This window comes from Lissotriton vulgaris, chromosome 4_1, assembly GCF_964263255.1.
Source record: "Lissotriton vulgaris chromosome 4_1, aLisVul1.2, whole genome shotgun sequence".
NCBI lineage: Eukaryota > Metazoa > Chordata > Amphibia > Caudata > Salamandridae > Lissotriton > Lissotriton vulgaris.
In genome coordinates, this window is record NC_141691.1 from 1,475,225,759 (window position 1) to 1,475,248,738 (window position 22,980).

Below are 22,980 nucleotides of genomic sequence, written 5' to 3' on the forward strand. Positions count from 1 at the left end.
ATGGTTGAATTGGTATATTCTGAATTGGTAAATTATAGGTTCCTCATAGAGGGTATATGAAGTACCCAGGGTTGGAAGTTAAATGCCACTAGTGGACAGCAGCACCTATTGTGCCATCCACTACAGTAGCAGTGCAAACACTGCTTCAAGCCTACCAGTGTAGCTGTTAATTGTAGCACTGAAAGAACTGCAATTCAACCTGTCAAAATAAACCTTTTAGATAGGTCAAGCCCTCCCTTTAAAATATTAATAAGACACCCCAATATCAGCCTTGCAGTCCACGAGGCAGGGTTCATGGTATTTAAAACTAGGATGTGTAGGAATCTAAAATTTAACTGTCCTTGCAGTGACTAGCACTCAAAAGCAATTTTTCATTGTGGCAGGCCACACTGCCCTATTAGAAAATCAGAGAACTGATTACAATACTAATACTGTATTGGGGGAATGGGACTAGCTAGAAAAATATTTAAACAACTATTTTTAATAGTTAATAAAATTCAATTCAGTGGTGAGGCCAGATTTTCAAAGAATATTAAGGAAAAGTAACTTATAGAAAGTTATATTTTTCCTGCCTGTAGTTTCTGTAGGCTAAATTTGCATTTGCTCTCAGATTTCTGTAAATCAGTAACTAGCATTTGGATAAGTGTGAAAAAGTTGTGAAATACTCTCCCATGTACAAACAATAGGCCGACCTGAATAGGTATCAATGACGCCTCTGAATTGGAACAAATATGTAGGGCGATGCTGTGAGCACCATTTTGACATTACAGTATTACATCCTGCTTGACTGTAAACTCCTACTTGATATGTTTGCTGGATTTACATGTAACACTGGGAGGCTATTGAATGGAGGGGAAACAGGATTCCAAAACAGTTCTTCTGCATTCACTATCTCACTGCTGAAAACCCTACTTTTGTTCTACTAGACTTCTGTCTTTGGGTTTATTGTGGGTACAGTGACTACCCCAAACTGGATAAACTGGATTTTAGTGTTACATTTGGGATGACACGAAGCCTACCATAATACACCCCCGCACATTGGTTACGGTGCACCCAGGAGTCATCCCCACCCATTAGTGCGTGGAAGGCATCAATGTGGCATCTCAAGGCACCCACTTTAGAACACTCCAGGGCCTGAGGAAGAACAGAAGAGGATTTGTATTGCTGTCTGTGACCTGAGAGCAGCCCTAGAGGACTGGGCCTACTGCCTTTTACACCAGGACAAGGAAGTAGACTCTAAGGGTCATAAGGCTGAACTCCTGTGAAAGCTACAGTAGCACAACAAGCTACAGGAGGCAATTTCCTGCAACTAGCCTGGTGACTAGTGGCAATTGGACCTGGACTGTTCCATGTTGTTGGCTTCAGCTCATCACCCTGTGCCTTTCCTGAAGCCCAATGTGTACACCAGTGCTGGTTTGGGACTTAAAGTACTAAAGCCAGAAGGTAAAATCTTTGACCAGGACAGACCTAGTATATGTATCTGACCAGCTTCTCCATTGCAATCAGCAATAAATTGTTCCCACGTTCCCGGTCTATAGCAATCATTGACTGTCACTGGCACTTTATGCTTCATGGTGCTTTTCCTACTTAAAACGTAATAAAAAAATAATATCTCCAGTTCCCCTTATTAGAGTTTTGTCATTTTGAAGTAATTTTGTTCATGGAATTTGGCTCTCTGTTTCCAATTTGGTTGCACATTTTTATTGTTTTGCATTCAAAATCATTATTATTTTGCTACGGCATACTTTAAACATTTAACTAAATTAAGCCTCTCTTCTCTATGCCATAGTTATGAGAGGGCTGGGCTCAAATTAATTTAGTGACTTTGAGGGTCTACCCTGACAAGAGTTGAGACTATTCCTTGAGGTGGGTCGTCATCAACCTCAAATAATAATTCAATTTGTTACATCTGGATTCACTGGATCACTAGGAAAATCAATAGCAAATTGATTCTTGTGGCACCTACATGGCCTCAGCAGTATTGGTTCACAGAACTCCATATATCAAAAGCTCACTGCATTCACCTGAGCAGCCATCGAGAACTTCTGTCTAGAGAAGGACATTTTTCATCACAATCCGGGATCTCTCAAATTGACAGCATGGCTCTTAAATAGAATTCTCCCTTTTATATATTCTTTCTGGCTGTATTACAATTCTACCTTAAGCCTGAGCACCCTCAACTGTAAAAACTTAGCAAGCCAGGTGGAAGAGATTGTGCATATGGTGCTGATTCAGAGATCTGCACCTTCTTGCTTTGGAACCAAATCAAGTACTCCTGTACCTGTGGCAGTTGACGAAATCTGGCTTGAAATATTCCTCAACTGAAGTCCATTAGGGGACTACATTTCGACGCTCCTCAGACTCAACTTCTTTACCTACCACAACCATCAATTCATTTGAGGGCATTGCAAGGTGTTACGGTCTATACAGTGCTCACTGTGAGCATGGGAACTAAATGAAGTACTAGCAAAACTTATAAAATCACCCTTCAAACCCATACAAGATCGCAAGTATATAATATGGAAAACAGTCCTGATACTCGCCCTCACACAGTCTACGACAGTAAGTGAAATACAAGAATTCACCATATAAGAGGCATTTTGTAATTCCAAAAAGACAGTTATTGGGTAGACTAATCCAAAATTCATCCAAAAAGTACCGAAGAAATTTTATGTGAATGAGCATGTAATTCTTAAATCTTACTTCCAAACTATTTGGTAATGGTGCAGTGAACTCTTCATTCTTAGGAACTTTGAAGGTGTTTGAAATTCTGTACTGACTGAACAAGACATCAAAGAGATCAGACTACTTGTTATCGCCTTAAGCCTTCTACAGAAAAGACAGCCTATTTCTATGCATCGTGGATAGCTTTGGTTATTATATTCTGTCATTTTAAAGATTGCCAGACACTAAAAACATCAGTAGCTGCTCATTTCACAAAATGTTTACCTGTAACAGAGGCATTGTATGCTGGTGTTCCACTTACAATTTACCTGTAAAGCAGCAACAGAGACGAGCCACTACACATTTGTGAAACCTTATACTGCCTAGACATGGAAATGTCTAGAAATGTGGCTATAGATTAGGTAAACCTCTGTAATCTGTTTCACTAAGGTAAGACTCTTCCTGTTTCCTTCTTCTATTACGTTCAATCACTATTCTTGATACAAATGCTCTATGGCATTAATCATGAAATGAATACTACACATTTAACACTGCTTGCTATTCCAGTTCAGCCAAGTGAATCTATGAAAGAATGAGTGCTGAAGATGAAACAAGTTACTTACCTGTAACTGCAGTACTCCACCATTGGTTTCGTTCACAGATTCACATGTGACCCTCTCAGTCAGAGGCTGCTATAATGTATCCATTCACACCTATGCTTTAACTATCTGAGGCATGGTAGCCTGTTGGGGAGGTGAAATATGTGTGCCTTCAATTCATTGGTTGAACTTTGGGTTATTTATAATGATGTGTAAGGGCTACTAAATCAAAAAAAAAATCGGTGTATTTTTGAGGATATTTGGCCTTAATGTTATTGTTATGTCACAGTAAGACTCCTAGCTTGATGACCGGGAATTCAAATATGTGAATCCATGAAAGATGGCAACACTGGTGAGCGGCAGTTAATTACTTTCTTTCCTACACAAAATATGTAAGACGTTCTTTAAATTGAATTTTTTGTTGCGCAATAGCTCCCTGTTAGCCTTTTAGACCAAATTCCCTTTTAAAGATAGAAAAACAAAATACAGATTGTTTGTGAAAGTGATTTAAGAATGCACTGTCTTTATGTTAAAAGCTGTGAAATAAAAAAGGAAGCATCAACAAAATAATTTTAATGTTGACCTGATAAAAGCCATAATTAAGTAATTTGAGGAAAAACAGAAACAGAAGATGTTAGAGAATCTCTTTCTCTATTCAGAATGTGCTTACCTTTGTAAACCTGCTCTTCAGTGTGTCCATTATGTTTACAATGATTTTGCAAAAGAAATCTTTCAGAGCATCCAAGCTGCAGTGCCAAACCAGCGTAAGTAATGAACGATCCATGTATGACTGACGGGTGATGTTAGAGAGAAGGTCATCATTCAGGAACATTTTGTGCACTGTATCAAGCAGAGCAATTTGCTTTTCACAGTGACTCCTAAAGAGAGTTGCATTAAATATAAAAGTTTAGTTTTTTTCAATATCCTAAATCTGTCAATAAAATTTAAAGCCGTTAATGTAAAATATTTTAGAGCATCATGACTTCTTTGGTAATTAGTAACCCCCACATTAATGACACAAAAAAGGCTTTGAAGTGGCCATGCATCTCTTCTGTGCATCATCTGCAAGTAGAAGTATACACATATCCTTTGACAAGAAGTATCTTCCCAACATCTTACACAGAACCCTGAATAATAGGTTACTGTAAGAACTGAAAACCACTATGATACAGCTTGCTTTATACCAGTTCCTTCTTTTGACGCTCCTCTTTTACCTAAAATTAATTTTTCATGGTCTGGGATGGAGGTTTCTATCAGTGCCTGTTAATATCAGAGAACTTCTGTCTAGAGAAGGACATTTTTCATCACAATCAGGGATCTCTCAAATTGACAGCATAGCTCTTAAATGGAATTCTCCCTTTTATATATCCTTTCAGGCTGTATTACAATTCTACCTTAAGCCAGAGCACCCTCAACTGTAAAAACTTAGCAAGCCAGGTGGGAAGAGATTGTGCATATGGTGCTGATTCAGAGATCTGCACCTTCTTGCTTTGGAACCAAATCAAGTACTCCAGTACCTGTGGCAGTTGACGAAATCTGGCTTGAAATATTCCTCAAATGAAGTCCATTAGGGGACCATCTCTACATTTCGACGCTCCTCAGACACAACTTCTTTACCTACCACAACCATCAATTCATTTAAGGGCATTGCAAGGTGTTACGGTCTACACAGTGCTCACTGTGAGCATGGGAACTAAATGAAGTACTAGCAAAACTTATAAAATCACCCTTCAAACCCATACAAGATCGCAAGTATATAATATGGAAAACAGTCCTGATACTCGCCCTCACACCGTCTGCAATTATAGGACTAGGAGTCTTAGTCTCCTGTCCTGAAAACGTTACAAAAAAAAATAAACAATGTAAGGGTGCAGTGTAAGGATACCCTTCATAGATAAATATATTGACACAGAAATACCTCGTTTCCCAGCTTATACACTGCTGGGCCTCCCCAACAAAATCACCTTTCCGCTCAAATCCCTCAGGGGTAAACAAATGGGGCTGGTGATGGGGGCGGCGATACAACAAATTCTTTCGTTATGGGGCACCACACGGAAACCCACACACACAGGGTGGCTGCACAGGCTTTGGTACACTATGGACATGGAAAGGATACAGGCCACCCTCACCCAGACACCTGGCAGCCCCTAGTAGACCTATCCGAGGAATTCAATGAGTTAACCTGCCCTAAATACCTCAAGGTTCTCCGCCTCGCTGACTATTTTCACAGACCAGCTGCCTCATCCACCTAGAGCTTTTAGAGTCACTGACGATCACAATGTCCATCAGCGCGCTGCCCACACCGGAGGGGGAGGATCCAGGGGGGGGGGGGGACAGGGGGAGGGGGGACTGTTCAGTTGGGGTTGTCCGAGGCTCTGTCACACGGCACCAAGCCCACGCCTGTTCGCATGGACACATCTTCTGCTCTCGTTCGCACTTTGATTAGGCGGGGGCGGGGATTGGAGACCGGGGGTGTTCCCAGAGAATTGCACTGCCTGCCTTGTTTTGAGTTTTATTTCTTGAAATGCAATAAAAATGATTTAAACCAGAAAAAAGGTGTTACCTATCAGTTGTGGAGTGCGCCCTCGAGACAGGAGAAACTTTTGGGAACAAGTATTTGCGGCCCCCTCTGGCCGTAGGAGGGTTGCACATTCAAAAAAGAGGGGGGGGGAACCAGGAGCTAATTAATGGTCCACTGCCCGTGCTCCAAACTAACCATGAAGTAAACAAAGGAGGGCACTGTTCCAGAATGAGTGATGCGGGAGGTCTGACACTCACTCCAAGGAAAGTAAAGTGTGAGGAGAGGAAAAAGAGGGGTTCTAAGTCTCTGACTCAGTGAAAAGAGGTGGGGGGTTTCAGAAAATACAAATCTGGTCTCTTGTTGCCCTCACACCCCTTAAAGCATATCATGCTTCATCATTGGGCAGTTGCTCCTCGTCGGGCCGGCGGTTCCCCCGAAGTGGCTCTTTAGCGGAGATCTTTTAGAGAACTGCCGTTGAGTGCATGTGGGTGTGTGGATGGAGTCCTAGGTAAAGGGTGATATTGTGCGTGCAGTGTGTTTAAAAATGCCTAAGGGGGGGCGTGGCTAGCAGCCGATGAAGATGGCCACAGCTTAGGGAGGCTCCGTGCTCCCCGTACCAACCTTGACGATCCGTTCACAGATCCCGCAGCTCTGCTCACCCCTGACCGGGAGCTGTAGTGGATGAAGCATCCGAGAACGGAACAAGCCGGTCCCGGAGGGTGGAGAGAGGTCTACGGGCCGGCTGCAGCGTGTGAGACTCTGGGGCCTGGTGCGGTGCGGAGAGCCGGGGCCTCGATTTTCGAGATAGCCCAGGGCCCTCCAGCTGGTGTGCGGGCCGCATACCAGGGAGAGGTGAGGGGTGACTGACGAGCTGTACCCGCCGCAGTGCGGACCAAACTGCCCAGACTTGCACATCCTCCTGTAAAACCCAGCGGTGCATTTTGCGGCCGCTGCAATGACCCCGTACCGTCGCACCTAGCCTGCGGGAGCCAGCGGGGCCAACTGGGCGGTGTGCAGCGATTGTGTGCGACGTCAAAGGGGCACAGAGAACGGTGCCGCGCATACTCCCAATCTGATGCTGGGAGCCGTTGAGCCGAGCACCGGTGCGATAATTGAAGGGAAATTGAATGTTGTGGCCCGGTGAAGCGTCTGAGACCCGGCTGGAAGTGAGGGATCAGTGAGGCCTAGTGAAGCGTGGTGAGCCGGGGCCTTGAGTATAACAGCTGCCCAGGGCCCCGTGACTGAAAGGAGCGGCAGGGAGTGACTGACGGCCTAGATCCATGATCTTTCTGGCATTGCTGGATTTTATGAGGATATTGGCCACGGAGGGCTCAACAGTGCATTGGAATACAGACAGGGTGATCCTCTCTTGCCACGCTTGCTCTAGAGAGAAAGAGGGATCCTATGTGTGGAGAGGAGCGCTCAATTGAGGCACCTTAGTACTACAGGGAGCGGCGCCATATTGGGTGCCTGGCAAACGTTGAAGAGCAATTGTGGTGCATATCGTTCGACTGCAATACTGTAGTAGTGCATGATTTTTCCCGTTTTGGTGGCTGGGAGCTCTACCTGGGCTGCAAACGCCGCTGTATTTGAAGAAACCCCCTGTTGGACGCAGCTGGTGCCCATAATGCTGGACTTGGCAAGGGCACAAATACTCTGTTACAAAGAGCGGCAGGAACGCCAAGGGCTCTAGCATGACAAAGCTGGACAAGTTTGCTTACGCCAAGACACAGACGGCAACATCAGATAAGGAAACCCCACCATCGAAGGGCAAGACTGCTGGCGAGGGGCAAGAGGTGACGCTGCGCGACATCATGGCCACATTAAATATGGTGTACTCCCATATTGAGACACTTGCAGTGGATCTGTCCTTAATCCAGGCCGACTTCAGTAAAATGTCGACGAGAATGTCTGCAGTCGAATCTGTCACGGAAACATTAACAACTGATACCACCACGCTCAAAAAACAGATGAACCACCTCCTGGTAGAAAACAAAATACTAGCGGCCAAGCTGGAGGACCAGGGGGGGCGGTCGCGGCGGAACAATATCTGCCTTATTGGTGTGCCGGAACGGGGCGGGGGACCAGCCCTGGACCTGTTTGTGGAGGTTCTGATAACCCAGCTTCAGCCACGAGAGCTGTCCAACTATTTTTCTGTGGAACGCTCACACCGGGTTCCTGGAGGCAGACCGAGGCCTGAGGTTCCGCCGCGGTCTATTCTGGCACGTATTTTTAACTTTCAGGACAGAGACGCGATACTGCAGGCTGCGCGCGCAGCCCTCCCATTGAAGATCGAAAACGCGACTGTGACAATCTTTCCCGACTACACCACAGCCGTCACAAAGCAACGACGAGGCTTCTTGGAGGTCAAAAAGACGCTTTGTGACCAAGGCATCAAATACTCCATGCTCTTTCCAGCCAAACTAAGGTTGGAGGCCAAAGGTTAAGACATGGTTTTTCGCATCCCCGGGCGAAGCACAGGAGTGGCTGGAGGGTTGGCGTAAGGCTGGTCGACCCGGCAGAAACGGTGATAATGGCAGCTGGCGCAGAGACCGCGCGTTGAATGAGGAACGTGAGTGACACGAGGTATGGACTGCTCTATTGGTTATTGCATAATGTGATGCTGCCTCGATGGTGGGAATACCAATGCATGGACAATGCTGGGAAGCAAGGAACTCGCCAAGGCTATCCGTATGCGCAAGAGAAATAATGGAGACTTTTTTAGGATATACTGTTGTTATACGTTGAATTGGCCTTATAGACCTAGTGACTCTTGAACAGTTTCTGTTGCTATGCACTACATTTGCTGTATCTCTTCATAAGATAGCCCTGTGGCTTGAGTTGGGGAGGATGGGGAGGGGTCTGCGACACTAGTGAGTTGTGTGGGGTTGGAGGGCAACAGTTGCCATCTTTCGCCCCGTCCACTTAGAATTGGGAAAGGGATTAAGCACTCTGCTAGGTTGGGGAGCTGGGTACCTTTAAATCCGTCCGGCAGGGAGGGGGGTGGGGGAGAAGGTACTGTTCTTATGGGTTTGTTTGGTTTTTCTTACACAGTTTATAAGGGCACACATTGTGAAACGAATGGCTACCAACGTACTCGGGCTGTACTGTCAGGCCAAGTTGAAAGCGCTGCAACTTATTTTTGATACCTATGTCTACACACAGCCAACGTGACACTAATCAACAGATTGCCCAGCTATCCTCGGGGACCCACTGACTGTGCTCACTTGGAATGTGCGGGGGTTGGGGGATAAGGTGAAAAGGGGTCTAGTATTGCAATACCTGAAAAGGGGCGCACCTGCGGGTGCTCTATTACAGGAGACGCACTTGATGGGCTTGGCGTGTAAGCCCCCGGATAGGTGGGGTTACAAAATGGTGGTGCACTATGAGTTCTTCTCTGGGTCTAGGGGTGTGGGCATACTAATCAGGAAGCAATTCCCATTAGTAATACAACAAACACGAATAGATGACCAAGGCCCCTTTGCGGCTGTTACATGCCAATGGGAAGGGAAATCGTTTAATCTAGTCTCAGTCTACGTTCCACCATCCCTACAAGCGATAGCACATCCTGCACTTAATGCATTTCTGCTTGCTCTCCCGGATGCAGAGATGGTGATTGGGGGCGACTTTAATGATATAGTGGACGGAGCCATAGATAGATACCCCATTAAACCAGGGGCAACAAGCAGTCTCCGTATGAGTGGGCTACTGGATGCCTTAGGACTCACAGATGCATGGCGGTATAGGCACCCAAATACAAAACAATACACCTTCCACTCAGGGGTTCACAACAGCCGGACACGCATTGATTACTTTCTAGTCTCAGCGGGCAGCCTAAGGGGGGTGGGTGAGGTGGAAATTCACCAGAGGGGTATATCAGACCACTCACCGATACTGCTGTCATATTCGCAATACCAGACCGTGAGACGCCGCATTTTCCCCATTTATCCCAGTTATTTGCTCATACCTGAGGTGCGAAAGGGGCTTACGGAAACCACCCGGAATTTTTTTTTCTCAAGAAAACGCGTCATCAGTGGAGTCGTCCAGCACTTTATGGGAGGCCTATAAAACAGTTGTGCGTGGGCAGGCTATAGCCTCTATTACAGGGTACAAAAGGAGAAAACGGGCAGAACTAGATGGTATAGAATCAGACCTAGATGCCACAACAGATCACCATGCAGAACATCCAACGCACCATACCTCACAGAGGGTGCGCCTTAAATAAAGTGAATTTGTGGCATACCAGAGAGAGATGGTCACTGCCAGATTTCAAGCCACGCGCCACAGGGTATACGAGTTAGGGGATAAGGCGGGCAAATTGCTAGCCTGGCTGGATAATAAGGAGAAAGCAAATAGAGCAATCCTGCAGCTGTGTACACCCACAGACTCTCTGTTGACTGCTCCGAGTGACATAGTGGCGGCGTTGGCCGACCACTTTGAGCATATATAAGCCTCAAGTTCAACACTCACGATTGAGGAGGCACATGAGTATATTAAAGATATTACTATGCCGAAACTCACACCGGAGGCGGCGCTACTTTTGGAAGCCGACCTTTCAGTGGAGGAACTGCAGGTGGCTATTGGCTCCCTAGCATCCGGGAAAGCGGTGGGGCCAAACGGGATCCGCATCGAACTTTATGAACAAAATGCGGACTGGACGGCCCCTTTCCTCCTGAACATGTTTTGCGGTGGTCTTGAGACTGAGGAACTGCCACGTGATCAGCGGTTGGCTACAATCATAATAATCCCTAAGCCGGGCAAACCCCCGAAGGATTGCAGTTCCTACCGCCCAATATCTTTCATCAAACCTGAAGCCAAAATACTGGCCAAGCTACTGGCACTGGGATTGACCCCCATCTGTCTCTAATACATCCCAATCAGTCCGGGTTCATGCCCCAGAGGAGCACAGCGCTTAACCTACGGTGATTACATGCGGTGTTGGCTCTGTGGTCTTCCATTCAGGAACCCGCAGTCATTCTCTCACTGGACGTAAGTATGGCGTTTGATGTGGTGGAATGGCCTTACTTATTTGCAGCCTTGCAACATACGGGCTTCGGTCCAAAGTTTTGTGACTGGATCCATCTGCTCTATACTCACCCACTGGCACATGTGGTGGCGAACGGGCACATGTCAAGGAACTTCCCGCTGTCCCGAAGGACAAGAGAGGGGTGGCCACTGTCCCCCTTATTATTCGCGTTGGCTCTAGAACCACTGGCAGCGTGGATCAGATGGGAACCCTCAATCCATGGGCTTCGGTGGAACGACACCTGGGTAGATCGCATATCGTTATATGCAGATGTGCTATTATGTTTAGCCTCCCCTAAAAAATCCATCCTTGAGCTCCTGAATGTGTGCAAAAAATTTGGCAGGGTGTCAGGGTACACTATTAATTGGTCCAAGTCCGTACTTTATGTGCTGGACGGTCCACCACCATTGCTGCCTTCGGATTTCCCATTGCGGGCTACTGACAAAGCCTTCAAATACCTGGGCATTTACGGAACACCTGACCCTAACAGGTTCTATGTGAAAAATCTAAAGCCTCAGTTGGAGGCCCTCAAGCGTGATGCAGTGGTCTGGCGTAGTCTTTCTCTCACGCTGTTGGGCAAGGCAGCACTCTACAAAATGATGATGCTCCCCCGTTTTCTAAATGTCCTCGAAAACCTGCCGTTCCGAGTCCCACAGGCCTACTTCAAAGCCATAGCAGCTGAAGTCTCTGGTTTATTATGGGGGAACAAGCCAGCACAGATCGCCTAGGACAAGTTGGTGCACAGCTGGTACGAAGGGGGGGATAGCGCTTCCGAACGTGCAGCTGTATTCCTGGGCAGCGCATCTTAAAATAATTAACTACTGGTTACATGCCCCACATGACGAACCTGTATACCAAGCAGATAGGCAGCAACTAGAGGAGGAAGGACTGTTGTCAGCCCTATATAGCAAACGTAGGCCCCCCGGTTTGGGTGGTCCAACGGCACACAATTCATATTTGGTACCAAGCGCAGGCACAATTAAAATGCGTAGGAACTATCACACAAATGATGCCACTGTGGGACTCACATAGGCTGGGACGACCCCGGAACAGTAAAAGGTTTCAAAACTGGGATAATATTGGTATTTCAGTAGTGGGCGATCTTTGGAAGAGAGATGAGGTGGTCGAATTCACGCACTTGGAAGCCCAGTATGGCATGGCACAGACAGAGAAATTTAAAAATATCCAAATCCCACATGCGCTTCAGGCGATCATAGAGCCAGGCACTATCATACCAGAGGCCACCTCATTGGAGGATAGACTCCTGACGGAACACATGACCAGCAGAGCGACGTCCTTTACATACCGCAAATTAGTCAACAATTTGCCAGACCCAACGTTCATGTTGCGACAAAAATGGTCGCGGGAGGTGGGCGACTTTGACGAGTCCGAATGACAAGAGGCACTATCATCGCCACGTGACATGGTCATACCCTCACGGCTCAGAATGGTCCAACTCAAAGTGCTACACAGCACGTATTACACCTAACATTTTATGCAATGGGGAAAGCCCAACACCATACTGTTTAGGTATGACTTTCCCAAAGCTCAACATTGCTATGTTGTGGGGGTCAGATGAAATGCCTACGCTCCGGAAATGGTGCAAGGTTATGGACGAGACAATGGTAGCCAAAAAGGCGGTCTTTATTCACCGTGGTTGTCCCCGAAAAAGGGAGAAGGTATGGGGAGCATGGAACAAATTTAGAGGATATATCTGTGACCCACCAGACCTAGAAGCAGACGATGTATCCCCATAACAGGACTGTAATGCCGGAGGGGTCGGGACGAGGGCCATATGTATTATTCTTTCCAAACTTGTGATGTGGGAATGTGCAGCGTTGATTTGATGTCTTGCTCTGATTGCAGACACTCATATATATCTCATGAATGTAATTTTGCCCGGATTTTCAAATCAATAAAAAATGTACAAATAAATAAATAAATAAATGCCTAAGGGTTACAAGAGGGAATTTTAATGGAGAGGTACCCTTTGCAGAGTAAAAAACCCGTAGGTTAGAAATTACCAACAAAAGCCTTAATGTGCCTAGGTAAATTATAAGGTTGACATGTTTCACCCCTATATTGGTCCAAAGGATCCCTGGCGTTTCATCGGGACCAGAAACAAAAGTGGAAGTGATGTTGAGCATGAAAGTGAAAGAATTAGAGGGGTGCAATTCGCACTCTACATGATCTGCGGTGGCCACTACCTTAAGTACAATAAGTAGCGGCTGCGACTAAATAGTCAGACCTGCCCACTTGATTGTGACCTAGAAGGAGATAAAGGGGGAGAAACGACAAAACAAGAGAAATAAACACAAGTTTCAGATGCTAGTGTTGAAAAGCTCGCAGTGATGTCTCCACACGGTGTGTTACCAGGAGGCATTTCCTTGCATGAAGAGTGTAGCGTGAGACAAGACTAATGGGATGAAACAGAACAACCCCTCTGCTGCGCAAGTCCTGTGTGGTAGCACAAGGAGCGTTGAAGGAGAGGAGCCTCAGGCCAACGGTATGGCGCATGCCATGGACCTGGCGGACTCTCTGTCCAACACCCCCCAATATGCCATCTGTGTCACAGGTGTCTGCAGGGGGTGGGGGGTTGTAAACAAACGGAGATAACATCAGGCTGTCCTAATGATCCACTTGCCATCAATATCACACTGTCCCCTGCTGGCACACTGGACCATTGTGCTGTGGGTGCCAGTGTAACAAGCTTGACATAGCGTCACATTTGTGTCCCCTGCTGAACTCTTTATACATGTGTGCCAGAGCACTTAGTACGTGCTTTCATGTTTGCTCCCATGCTTACCTAAAGGGGACCCAACAGTGCTCCATAAGCTAGAGGTGTAGGGTGCCCGCACCATGCTGGGCTACAGGGATAAATAAGTGGAAAAAGCATCAGAAAGAGAACCAGTAAGTCTTGTGTACCACGAGGATAAACAATTTACATGGACTTACTTCAAACAGAGTTTCTCCTTAATGATCGTCAGTGTACTCACGGTTTGAATCCGGTGTCGGCTCAAGAAACCTGCCCCGTCCTGATGCCTGCTTGAAGGTGGACTGTGGTTTCTGGCCATGTATAAGTACTATCTTCAATCGTGAATGCGGGAGGTGCCCACTTCCGGTGTGCCCTGTCATCCCTGATTCAAGTGCGTCTGCGTGAGAGCATTGAGCACTGTCTTAGTGCCGCACTTGCGTGCAGGGAAACTGGGTTCAGCTGCGCATGTGCGAGCTGAAGCCGGGTGATGAAGATGAAAGAAATGAAGGAAAAAGTGGCTGTATGCAGAAACAGTTTGGGCAGTAAGAGTGCAGATGGCCTAATGAGTGGTAGCCCTGGTCACCCGCTACCCACGTCAATGTACGGGTATCAGGGTGAGCTATATGTGAACAAACCAGGCAAATAACCCACACAGAGACATCATAGTGTGGAACAACCTCACCCCGTAACTGGACCAGTGTGTGATCAAGGGACTAAAATATAATCCCTGAGGTGTTTGTTAAATGCGCGTACATGTATACGGGGGTGTACAGATTGATCAGCCTCTAGGCGTCAGTGGGGGCATCCCGTCGGTGTTAAAACCTTACATGTGCATGAATGCTGGGTGGGTGTTCTTATGTCACCACTGCACCCAGGGCAGTTCCATAAGTGCGAGGAAGAGAGGAAGGGAAGTCAGAACTCTGCCCATGGAATGTCATCGTTAAGGCCTTGTGTATTGGTATGAAGGCAATGGACCCATTGTTGCTCACGTCGTAACAGTGAGGAACTGTTCCAACCAGGGTTGGCCTCTAATATAGTCCTGAGTATGGCTTCGCACGGATGGCCTTTTTCAATGAAGTAGTTAGTGAGCTTGGTGGCAGTTCGTGCCCGTCTCACAGTACTTTTGTGTTCACTAATCCCCACCTTGATCGCTCGTGTTGTCATCCCAACATATCTGAGGGGGTTTGGGTATGAAATGAGATACACGCAGTTAGTAGTGTTGCAACTGGTGTGTTTGCGCTGTTCCCATACAAAGTCCCCCAATTGTAGTGTTTTCGGGTGTTTCGTGGAGGAGCATGCCCCACAAGTGCCACATGGATAATGTCCTGTGACCGCCGGGAGGTTCCACAGAGTGGTTTTCTTGTGTGGTTTGGGTACTTGTAGAAGTGTGTGCACCAGTTGATCTCTGAGGTTATTTGTTCTTTTGAACGCGAAACGGGGTGCTGGAAGATCTAGTGAATCGCTGTTGAGAATCCTCCAATTCCGGTTGATTATCTTCTTTATTCCATTAGACGATGGAGTAAAGGTGGTGACGCATGTAATCAAATCATTGGTTTTGGGTTCCCTGGTTTCCAGCAGTCCTTGACAGGTGTTGTTTCTCGCTCGCTTCCTGGCTTTAGAGATCACCTCTCTCGGATAGTGCCTCTCAGTGAGGTTGTTTGCCAGTATGTTTGCTTGGGACTCAAAATCGTTTAGCCTGCTACAGTTACGTTGTCCTGAGAAACTGGCCTTAGGGTAGGTTCTCTCTGAGGGCTTTTGGGTGGTAGTTCTTAAAACTAAGGAGGCTGTTGCAATCCGTGTTCTTCCTAAAGGTTCTGGTGTGTAGGTGGCCGTCCTCAAGGCTTATCAAAAGATTCAGGAACGGGATCTCCTTCTCACTCGCTGTCATGGTGAAGTGAAGATGGGGATCCTGGTTGTTGATCCATTCATGGAATGCACTGGCCGCTGTCTCCGTGCCCTCCAGAGGATCAAGATATCATCAATAAACCTCTTCCAGGTCACAAGGTTCATATGGAAGGGGTTCGTGTCTGTGAAGATATAGATGGCTTCAAAATGGGACATGTAGAGGCCCACCAGACTAGGAGCAAAGGGGCTCCCCATGCTGGTGCCCTGTACTTGGTAGTATGTCGTAGTTTTGTACATGAAGAAATTGTTGGTCAGGGCCAATGTGATTAAGGCGACGATGAAGTTAGCCGGGGTGTTGGTTGGTAGATCTGCCTCATTCAGGAGATTCTCTACGACTTCGATGGTGGCATCCTGGGGAATGTTCGTGTACAGTGCCTCTACCTCAAGTGTGAGGAGTAGGTTAATCTCTTCCGTCTTGTCGTCATTGATTTCTTGTATCAAATTTAGTTCATCCCGGGTATCTTTGAGGTAGGCTGGCGTTGCTTGGACCAGGGGGCGTAGGAAGTGGTCACTGAATTGATTCAATGGTTCAAGGAAGGAAGCAATGCCGACACTATGGAGCAGCATGGAGGAGGGACTCCCCCCTTGTGAATCTTCGAGAGGAGGTAGAAGTACGGCATCCTGGAGGTTTCGTTCACTAGGAATGCCGCCTCTTTGGTTGTGATCCACCCCTTCGTGGAAGCTTCGTTCACCAAGATGCGGATCTGTCCTAGCAAGGGTTGGTCTCAAGTGCTTCGTAGTATTGGGTATTGTTGAGCTGCCGTGCGCGTTCACGTTCATAATCCTCAAGATTGAGTATGACTGTGGCATCCCCATTGTCCGCAGGCTTGATTGTGATGGTAGTGTCGTTGTTCAATGAGTTGACGGCATCCCTTCGTTTGTTGGACATGTTGTTGTAGGTAGGTGTTGTTTCTAAGAGGTTAGCCTCCCTGAGAACCGCCTTCTCAAAAGTGAGGACCTCACTCGGGACCATGCCTGCTGTGGGGGTGAATCTTGAGGGTGGTCTCAATCCTGTTTCAACCTGTTCTGGTGTGACGGTATCCTTAAGGAAGGCCCTTAGTCTGATTTTGCGGAATAGCTGGTGTAGTTCTTCGTTCACCCTGAAGTTGTCTTCTTTTGGCGTGGGCACGAAGCCTAACCCTATTTCCAGTGCTGTTGTCTTATCGGTGTTAAGTTTCCGAGATGATAGATTGACGATCAGTTTTTTGGGTACGTCATGTTCCTTATTGTTGTAGGATGATTTTCTGTGTCCTGCCATTGCACCTGCTTGCTCCCTCTTCTTCTTCCTCTGTTCTGAAAAGGAGGAGGAGTGTTATGGAAAAATGGCTGTTGGAACCCTGGCTGTGGCCCCGGTTAGGGAGGGTACCACATTGGTCCTGGCTGCGGGTAGGGTTGGGCTGGGCTGGATATCCATACATGGGTGGCATCGCAGGAGGTGGTAAAAGGCCTTGTTGGTTGGAGCGTCTGCCCAGGCTCGAGTTGCTGTTGGATGAACGCCCTGTTTGATTGGATGTGAATGACCCATCATCTAACAGAAAGTCATTGTCAGTTGGTTGGAAATCATCTCTTGTATATGGGTACATTTTCTCCCTATTGAATCTTTTCAGATCTTTCTGCAGATTGGGGATTTTTTTATTTAGGAGATAGTCATGATGGTCGGACATTTCTGCATTGATCTCTGCCAGACGGGTTTTGTATGCTGAAATGCTGATACCGGTTTTGAGACCATTTTCTGCTATGTTGAGTTTTATTGTCAACGCCTCAGAGAGACGTTTAGCTGTGCTGATTATAAGGATGATCTAATCGCGGGAGCACTTCCACTTCTTGCCTAAAGATTAGGTCATCCAGAAAGATCCTGGGTGCAGTCCGAACCAGGAGGCCATTTGGTGCTGAGTTGGCTCTGAGGTATTCTGTCATTACAGATCCATGAAGGACGATTTTAACTTGCAATTTCTTTAAGGAAGCTAATGAATTCCCATCCCCTTGAATGCTAGCTGTGGCTGCATTACCGTCACTATCCAGTAGTGCAGGTGTTCTTAATATTTCTGCCACGATGTCTTCGCCAAAGCTTAATCCTAAATTGTCCCCATTGTAGAGGTAGTCATGTCTCAGTGTGAGTGATGAAAGAGTCAGTTTGGAAAGAAGTAAAAGGATAGAGATAGGGTCCCTCGGCTTATCCGCCGTGCTTAATACAAATTCAAAAAAGAGAGGGGGGGACCAGGAGCTAATTTATGGTCCAGTGCCCGTGCTCCAAACTAACCATGAAGTCAACAAAGGGGGGCACTGTTCCAGAATGAGTGATGCGGGAGGTCTGATGCTCACTCCAAGGAAAGTTAAGTGTGAGGAGGGGAAAGAGAGGGGTTCTAGGCCTTGGACTCAGTGAAAAGAGGTGGGGAGTTTCAGAAAAGACAAATCTTGTCTCTTGTTGCCCTCACACACCCCGAAGTATGACATGCTTCATCATTGGGCAGTTGCTCCTCGTAGGGCGGGCGGTGAAATGCTCCTCGGGTCCCCCGAAGGGTATCTTTAGCGGAGATCTTTTAGAGAACTGCCGTTGGGTGCATGTAGGTGTGTGGATGGAGTCCTACGTAAAGGGTGATATTGTGCTTGCAGTGTGTTTAAAAATGCTAAGGGTTACCAGAGGGAGGGTTGCACCACCCTAGGAAGGAGCAAAGGTGGGACTGTTGGATGGAAGACAGCTTCTAGCTAAATTGCAAGCACAGTGGAGCAAGTATTAAGAAGGCGGAATCCCTTTCCTTTCCGAGGCCCACTGGAGGGCATTATTTGTCCTTTTATTGTCGTAACTGAACTCAGAACCTACCTGAAGGTAAAAACATTCATTATCGTGACAACACTTCCCAGCATGCAATAACAATTAGAATCCATTACGGAAGGCACACCGGAGGTCTATAAATGCATGAGCAAGCAGTAAATGTGTGGCATTACAAAACGCCTATAAAAAAAGAAGGAGAAACTTCAAAACGCCTCTCTGTTGTGGAGTGCGTCCTCGAGACAGGAAAAACTTTTGGGTGGATATATATATATATATATATATATATATATATATCTCCAACGCAAGGTCCATCAATCAAAACAGACGTACTTGAACACTGAAGTTGCTGGTGCACATAAAGTTTGTTTCCTGCCTGAAATAAACTTTACATGCACCAGCAACTTCAGTGTTCGAGTACGTCTGTTTTGATTGATGGACCTTGTGTTGGAGATTATGGGTAACCGGTAACCCTGACTCGAACCGCCCGACGAACGTGACTGGCGTTTTCCTATAACCGGAGCTGCTGAAAACACAACATATATATATATATATATAAATATATATATATATTACCTACTGGCGATAGCCAGTAGGTATATATAGTTAGGATTTTTTTCCTATGGGACTTTTGAAAATTCTATGTCTAATAACTTTGGCGTTTGTGGACGGAATCGGCTGAAATTTTCAGGAAAATGGCACATTTTGTTTCTGAGCAGCTCCTGAAAATTTGGGGGGGGTTCGTCAAGGGGGGGCCGAGAAAAAAGGGGGGTCCCAAAACGCGTTTTTCCCATGTTAATTTCCATAGGGCGGTTGGACTCACTTTTAGCCCGAACGGCTGAATGGATTTCCACGAAACTTGGCAAAATTGTAGGGACTGGTACCCCGATGTGCCTTTGCTAGGTCTCAATATATGTGCTTCAGTGGATTTTGAGAAATTAACGTTTAAATCAAGATATATATCTGTAACAGCGCTCCGGGCAGCTAACCGGTTCGCGAACTTTTCGCGTATCGGAACTTTGCAAAGCGAAGCTGATTGGCTCTCCGGTGTCTGTCAACATTCTAAACAGTCCGGTGCGGCCGCCATCTTGTCTCTCGGTAGGATCGAGAGACAAGAGGAGGCCAAAACAAAGGGGGAAATGAAGGAAAGGGGGCAAGGTAGACCCCTCCTGACCCCCTAGGATTGATGAGGGGGATATTATAGAGCCACGCCGGGCCCAAAAAAAAAAAAAAAAAAATCCGATTTTTTCGCCGTAGAGACGCGTCTTGGTTCGCGAACCGGGCAGCTAACCGGGCAGCTAACCGGGAAGCTAACCGGCAGTGTAACCAAAAAAAAAAAAAAAAATCAGATTTTTTCGCCGTAGAGACGCGTCTTGGTACGCGAACCGGGCAGCTAACCGGGCAGCTAACCGGGAAGCTAACCGGCAGTGTAACGGGAGTCTGAGGAGTAGCTGATTGGCTGTCAATATTGTAAACAGTCCGGAGCGGCCGCCATCTTGTCTCTCGGTAGGATCGAGAGACAAGAGGAGGCCAAAACAAAGGGGGAAATGAAGGAAACAGGGCAAGGTAGACCCCTTCTGACCCCCTAGGATTTATGAGGGGGATATTATAAAGCCACGTGGGGCCAAAAAAAAACAAACGCCGTAGAGACGCGTCTTGGTACGCGAACTGGGCAGCTAACCGGGCAGCTACCGGGAAGCTAATCGGCAGTGTAACGGGAGTCTGAGGAGAAGCTGATTGGCTGTTATCATTGTAAACAGTCTGGAGCGGCCGCCATCTTGTCTCTCTGTGGGATCGAGAGACAAGAGGTGGAAAAAAAAAAGGTGTAAATGAATGAAAGGGGTAAGGCAGACCCCTCCTGAACCCCTAGGATTGATGAGGGGGCTATTAAAGTTCCCTGGGGGGTGAAAAAAAAAAAATTGCGATTTTCGCGGTAAAGGTGCTTCCTGGTACGTTAACCGGGCAGCTAACCGGCAGCGTAACGGTAGTGCGACATATTGTGTTTTTTGAACGTTTGTGATATGTGCACGTGTGGATTTTGTCTAATTAAGGTTAAAAAAATATATATATATCTTTAAGCGTGTTCTGGCGCGCTTACGTTTTGGGTTTGGTTTGCGCTGCAGAGACGATACGTCACGGTTATGCGATGCATCATGAGGCGTCTCACGGGCTACGTGATACGTCACTTAATAAAGAATATATTTTACAGCTATAGATATTAGCTTTTAAAAAACCAATGAAATTCACAGAAAAAACCATAGGTTATAGACCATATATAGTTAGGAATTTGCATTTACAAAACCTTGAAAATTCACTGAAAAAACCATAGGTTATAGACCATATATAGTTAGGGATTAGCATTTAAAAAACCTTATTTTATTTGCACAAAACCATTGAAATTCCATATATAGTTAGTTGCACTAACTATATATCGCGGACCCGCAATCCACTGCTAATGATGTCACATATTACATCATTCATGACATGGTCAGTGACATCACTGATGACATCACTGATGACATCTCAAATGACATCACTGATGACATCACTGATGACAACACCCAGTGACTGTATGTTTCTGTAAAGTTAAAATATGTCTTACATATTGAAGAATGAGTGGATGTATAAGTGTCTGGATGAAGGATTTAGTAGGTGCATGAATGACTGTATGAGAGAATGATTAAATGTGTCTCACTGAGTGCATGGGTTAGTGATTAAAGTGTCTTAATTTGGCAATCAATATTTATGTTCTTCTGTAAACTGCTGCATGTTTAAATCAGTAGCTATATCAGTAACTATATGGGTTATTGAATGGTTGCCCAAGTATTTGTATGGGAGACTGAGTGTGTGTGTGGGTGGCTGGGAGGTGTATAACTCTGTGCATAGATGTGTGAGCGGTTGATTCCCTAGGTGTATGGGTTCAAAGTGCATGTAGAAACAGCTGTATGGACAGTTGACTGTGTGCATGAGTATATTGGTGAGTGAATGGATATCTCAGTTCTACATGTCAAAGTAAGTACATATGTAAAACACACTCCATGTGAGAGTTGACATATATAAATAACTGAACATAAGAGTCAGTGAATGTGAGAGTGGCTGTATGAATCATTGTGAAGTTGTATCAAGGATTGTATAAGAGAGTAAATATGTGTTAGTATATGTTTGAATAAGTAAGGTGTGTATAACTGTATAGTTAAGGAAATGGAGATGTGATTGACTCTTTGCATGACTGAATAGGTGTGTGAGTAACTCCATGGATGTGTGACAGTCTGTGAGTGCCTGTTTACACTGAGTGTATCAAAGGTTATATTAGAGTCTGAAGATGTATTATCACATAAATGATATCATCAGTGATGTAATCAGTAATGTCAAATGAGATGTCAGTGATGTCATCAGTGATGTCATTTGAGATGTCATCAGTGATGTCATCAGTGATGTCATTTGAGATGTCATCAGTGATGTCATCAGTGATGTCACTGACCATGTCATGAATGATGTAATATGTGACATCATTAGCAGTGGATTGCGGGTCCGCGATATATAGTTAGTGCAACTAACTATATATGGAATTTCAATGGTTTTGTGCAAATAAAATAAGGTTTTTTAAATGCTAATCCCTAACTATATATGGTCTATAACCTATGGTTTTTTCAGTGAATTTTCAAGGTTTTGTAAATGCAAATTCCTAACTATATATGGTCTATAACCTATGGTTTTTTCTGTGAATATATATATATATATATATATACACATACATATATATATATATATATACACATACATATATATATATATATATACACATACATATATATATATATATATATACATATACTTTTTTTTCATCAAAACGAATCTTTACCCGGCACTCTCCTTGGGATAATTGTCATTCTTAATTCAGATCTCCTCCTCCACCTACGCATTTCAAACACAGAGTGCTTGTTCACGGTAGTATATGGAATCCCTCTTTAGTTTTTACACTTTATAACAGTTCTACCCGTTGCCCATAATGAGGCATTGTGGGACTGGTAGTTTCACACATGTAAAGCAAAATTGTTTAATCTTGCACTCATCCAAATTTGTTGCAAATAACAAAACTATAATTTCAATGAGAGCCCAATGTTAGCGTTTTGATATATGGGATACCTCTTGCTAAAGGGTTCAAATTCTTCCCCTTGAAAAGACAAACTCTCTTGTGGGATATGTGCATCATTGTGGAATAATATTGTTTAGGTATTAGGTCCATCAAAAAAAGAATTGTAGACCTATTACTCTGAGGCGGATGACATGCTGGAAAACTGTACCCTTTAACTTGTTTGGCTTTAACAGTTTGCTCATGGATAGCTCAACTTCACTGGTCACATGAGGACCAGGAACATACTTTGAAGCACTGTTAATTTCAATTTTCTGTTGGGGGAAACATGAATCAGCCCAGTGCAATTTTGAATAGCATGTTAATACAAATAAAACAACTTCTTACAGAAACAGACAATCTATTTAAAAAGTATCATATTTACCTCTTAGCAATCGCTCTGAAACTAGACTGAAACAAATCTTCCATAAAATGTTTGTTGTCTCGACAAAGAATTTCAGTCATAAGTTGCAACAGCATAGCGCTTTGTGATAGTTCCAACGCATCTAAAAACTGGGGAAACAATAGCACATACCTATTGAAATAATCAATCATCACTGTGGGCAATATGTGTATTTTGAATCTTCATAAATGTACCATTTCATGGT

The 22,980-nt window shown here is 45.4% G+C and overlaps 1 protein-coding gene across 1 annotated transcript in view; it reads right to left on the reverse strand.

The window, feature by feature from the left end:
- PRKDC (protein kinase, DNA-activated, catalytic subunit) overlaps positions 1 to 22,980 on the reverse strand; it is a 2,818,033-nt gene that overhangs the window by 1,793,334 nt on the left and 1,001,719 nt on the right. Inside the window, exons 40-41 of the mRNA XM_086965729.1 lie at positions 22,758 to 22,885; positions 3,934 to 4,141 (exon numbers count right to left, since the gene is read on the reverse strand). Of these exons, the coding sequence (XP_086821855.1) occupies positions 3,934 to 4,141; positions 22,758 to 22,885 (336 nt within the window). The remainder of the gene's footprint in view (positions 1 to 3,933; positions 4,142 to 22,757; positions 22,886 to 22,980) is intronic.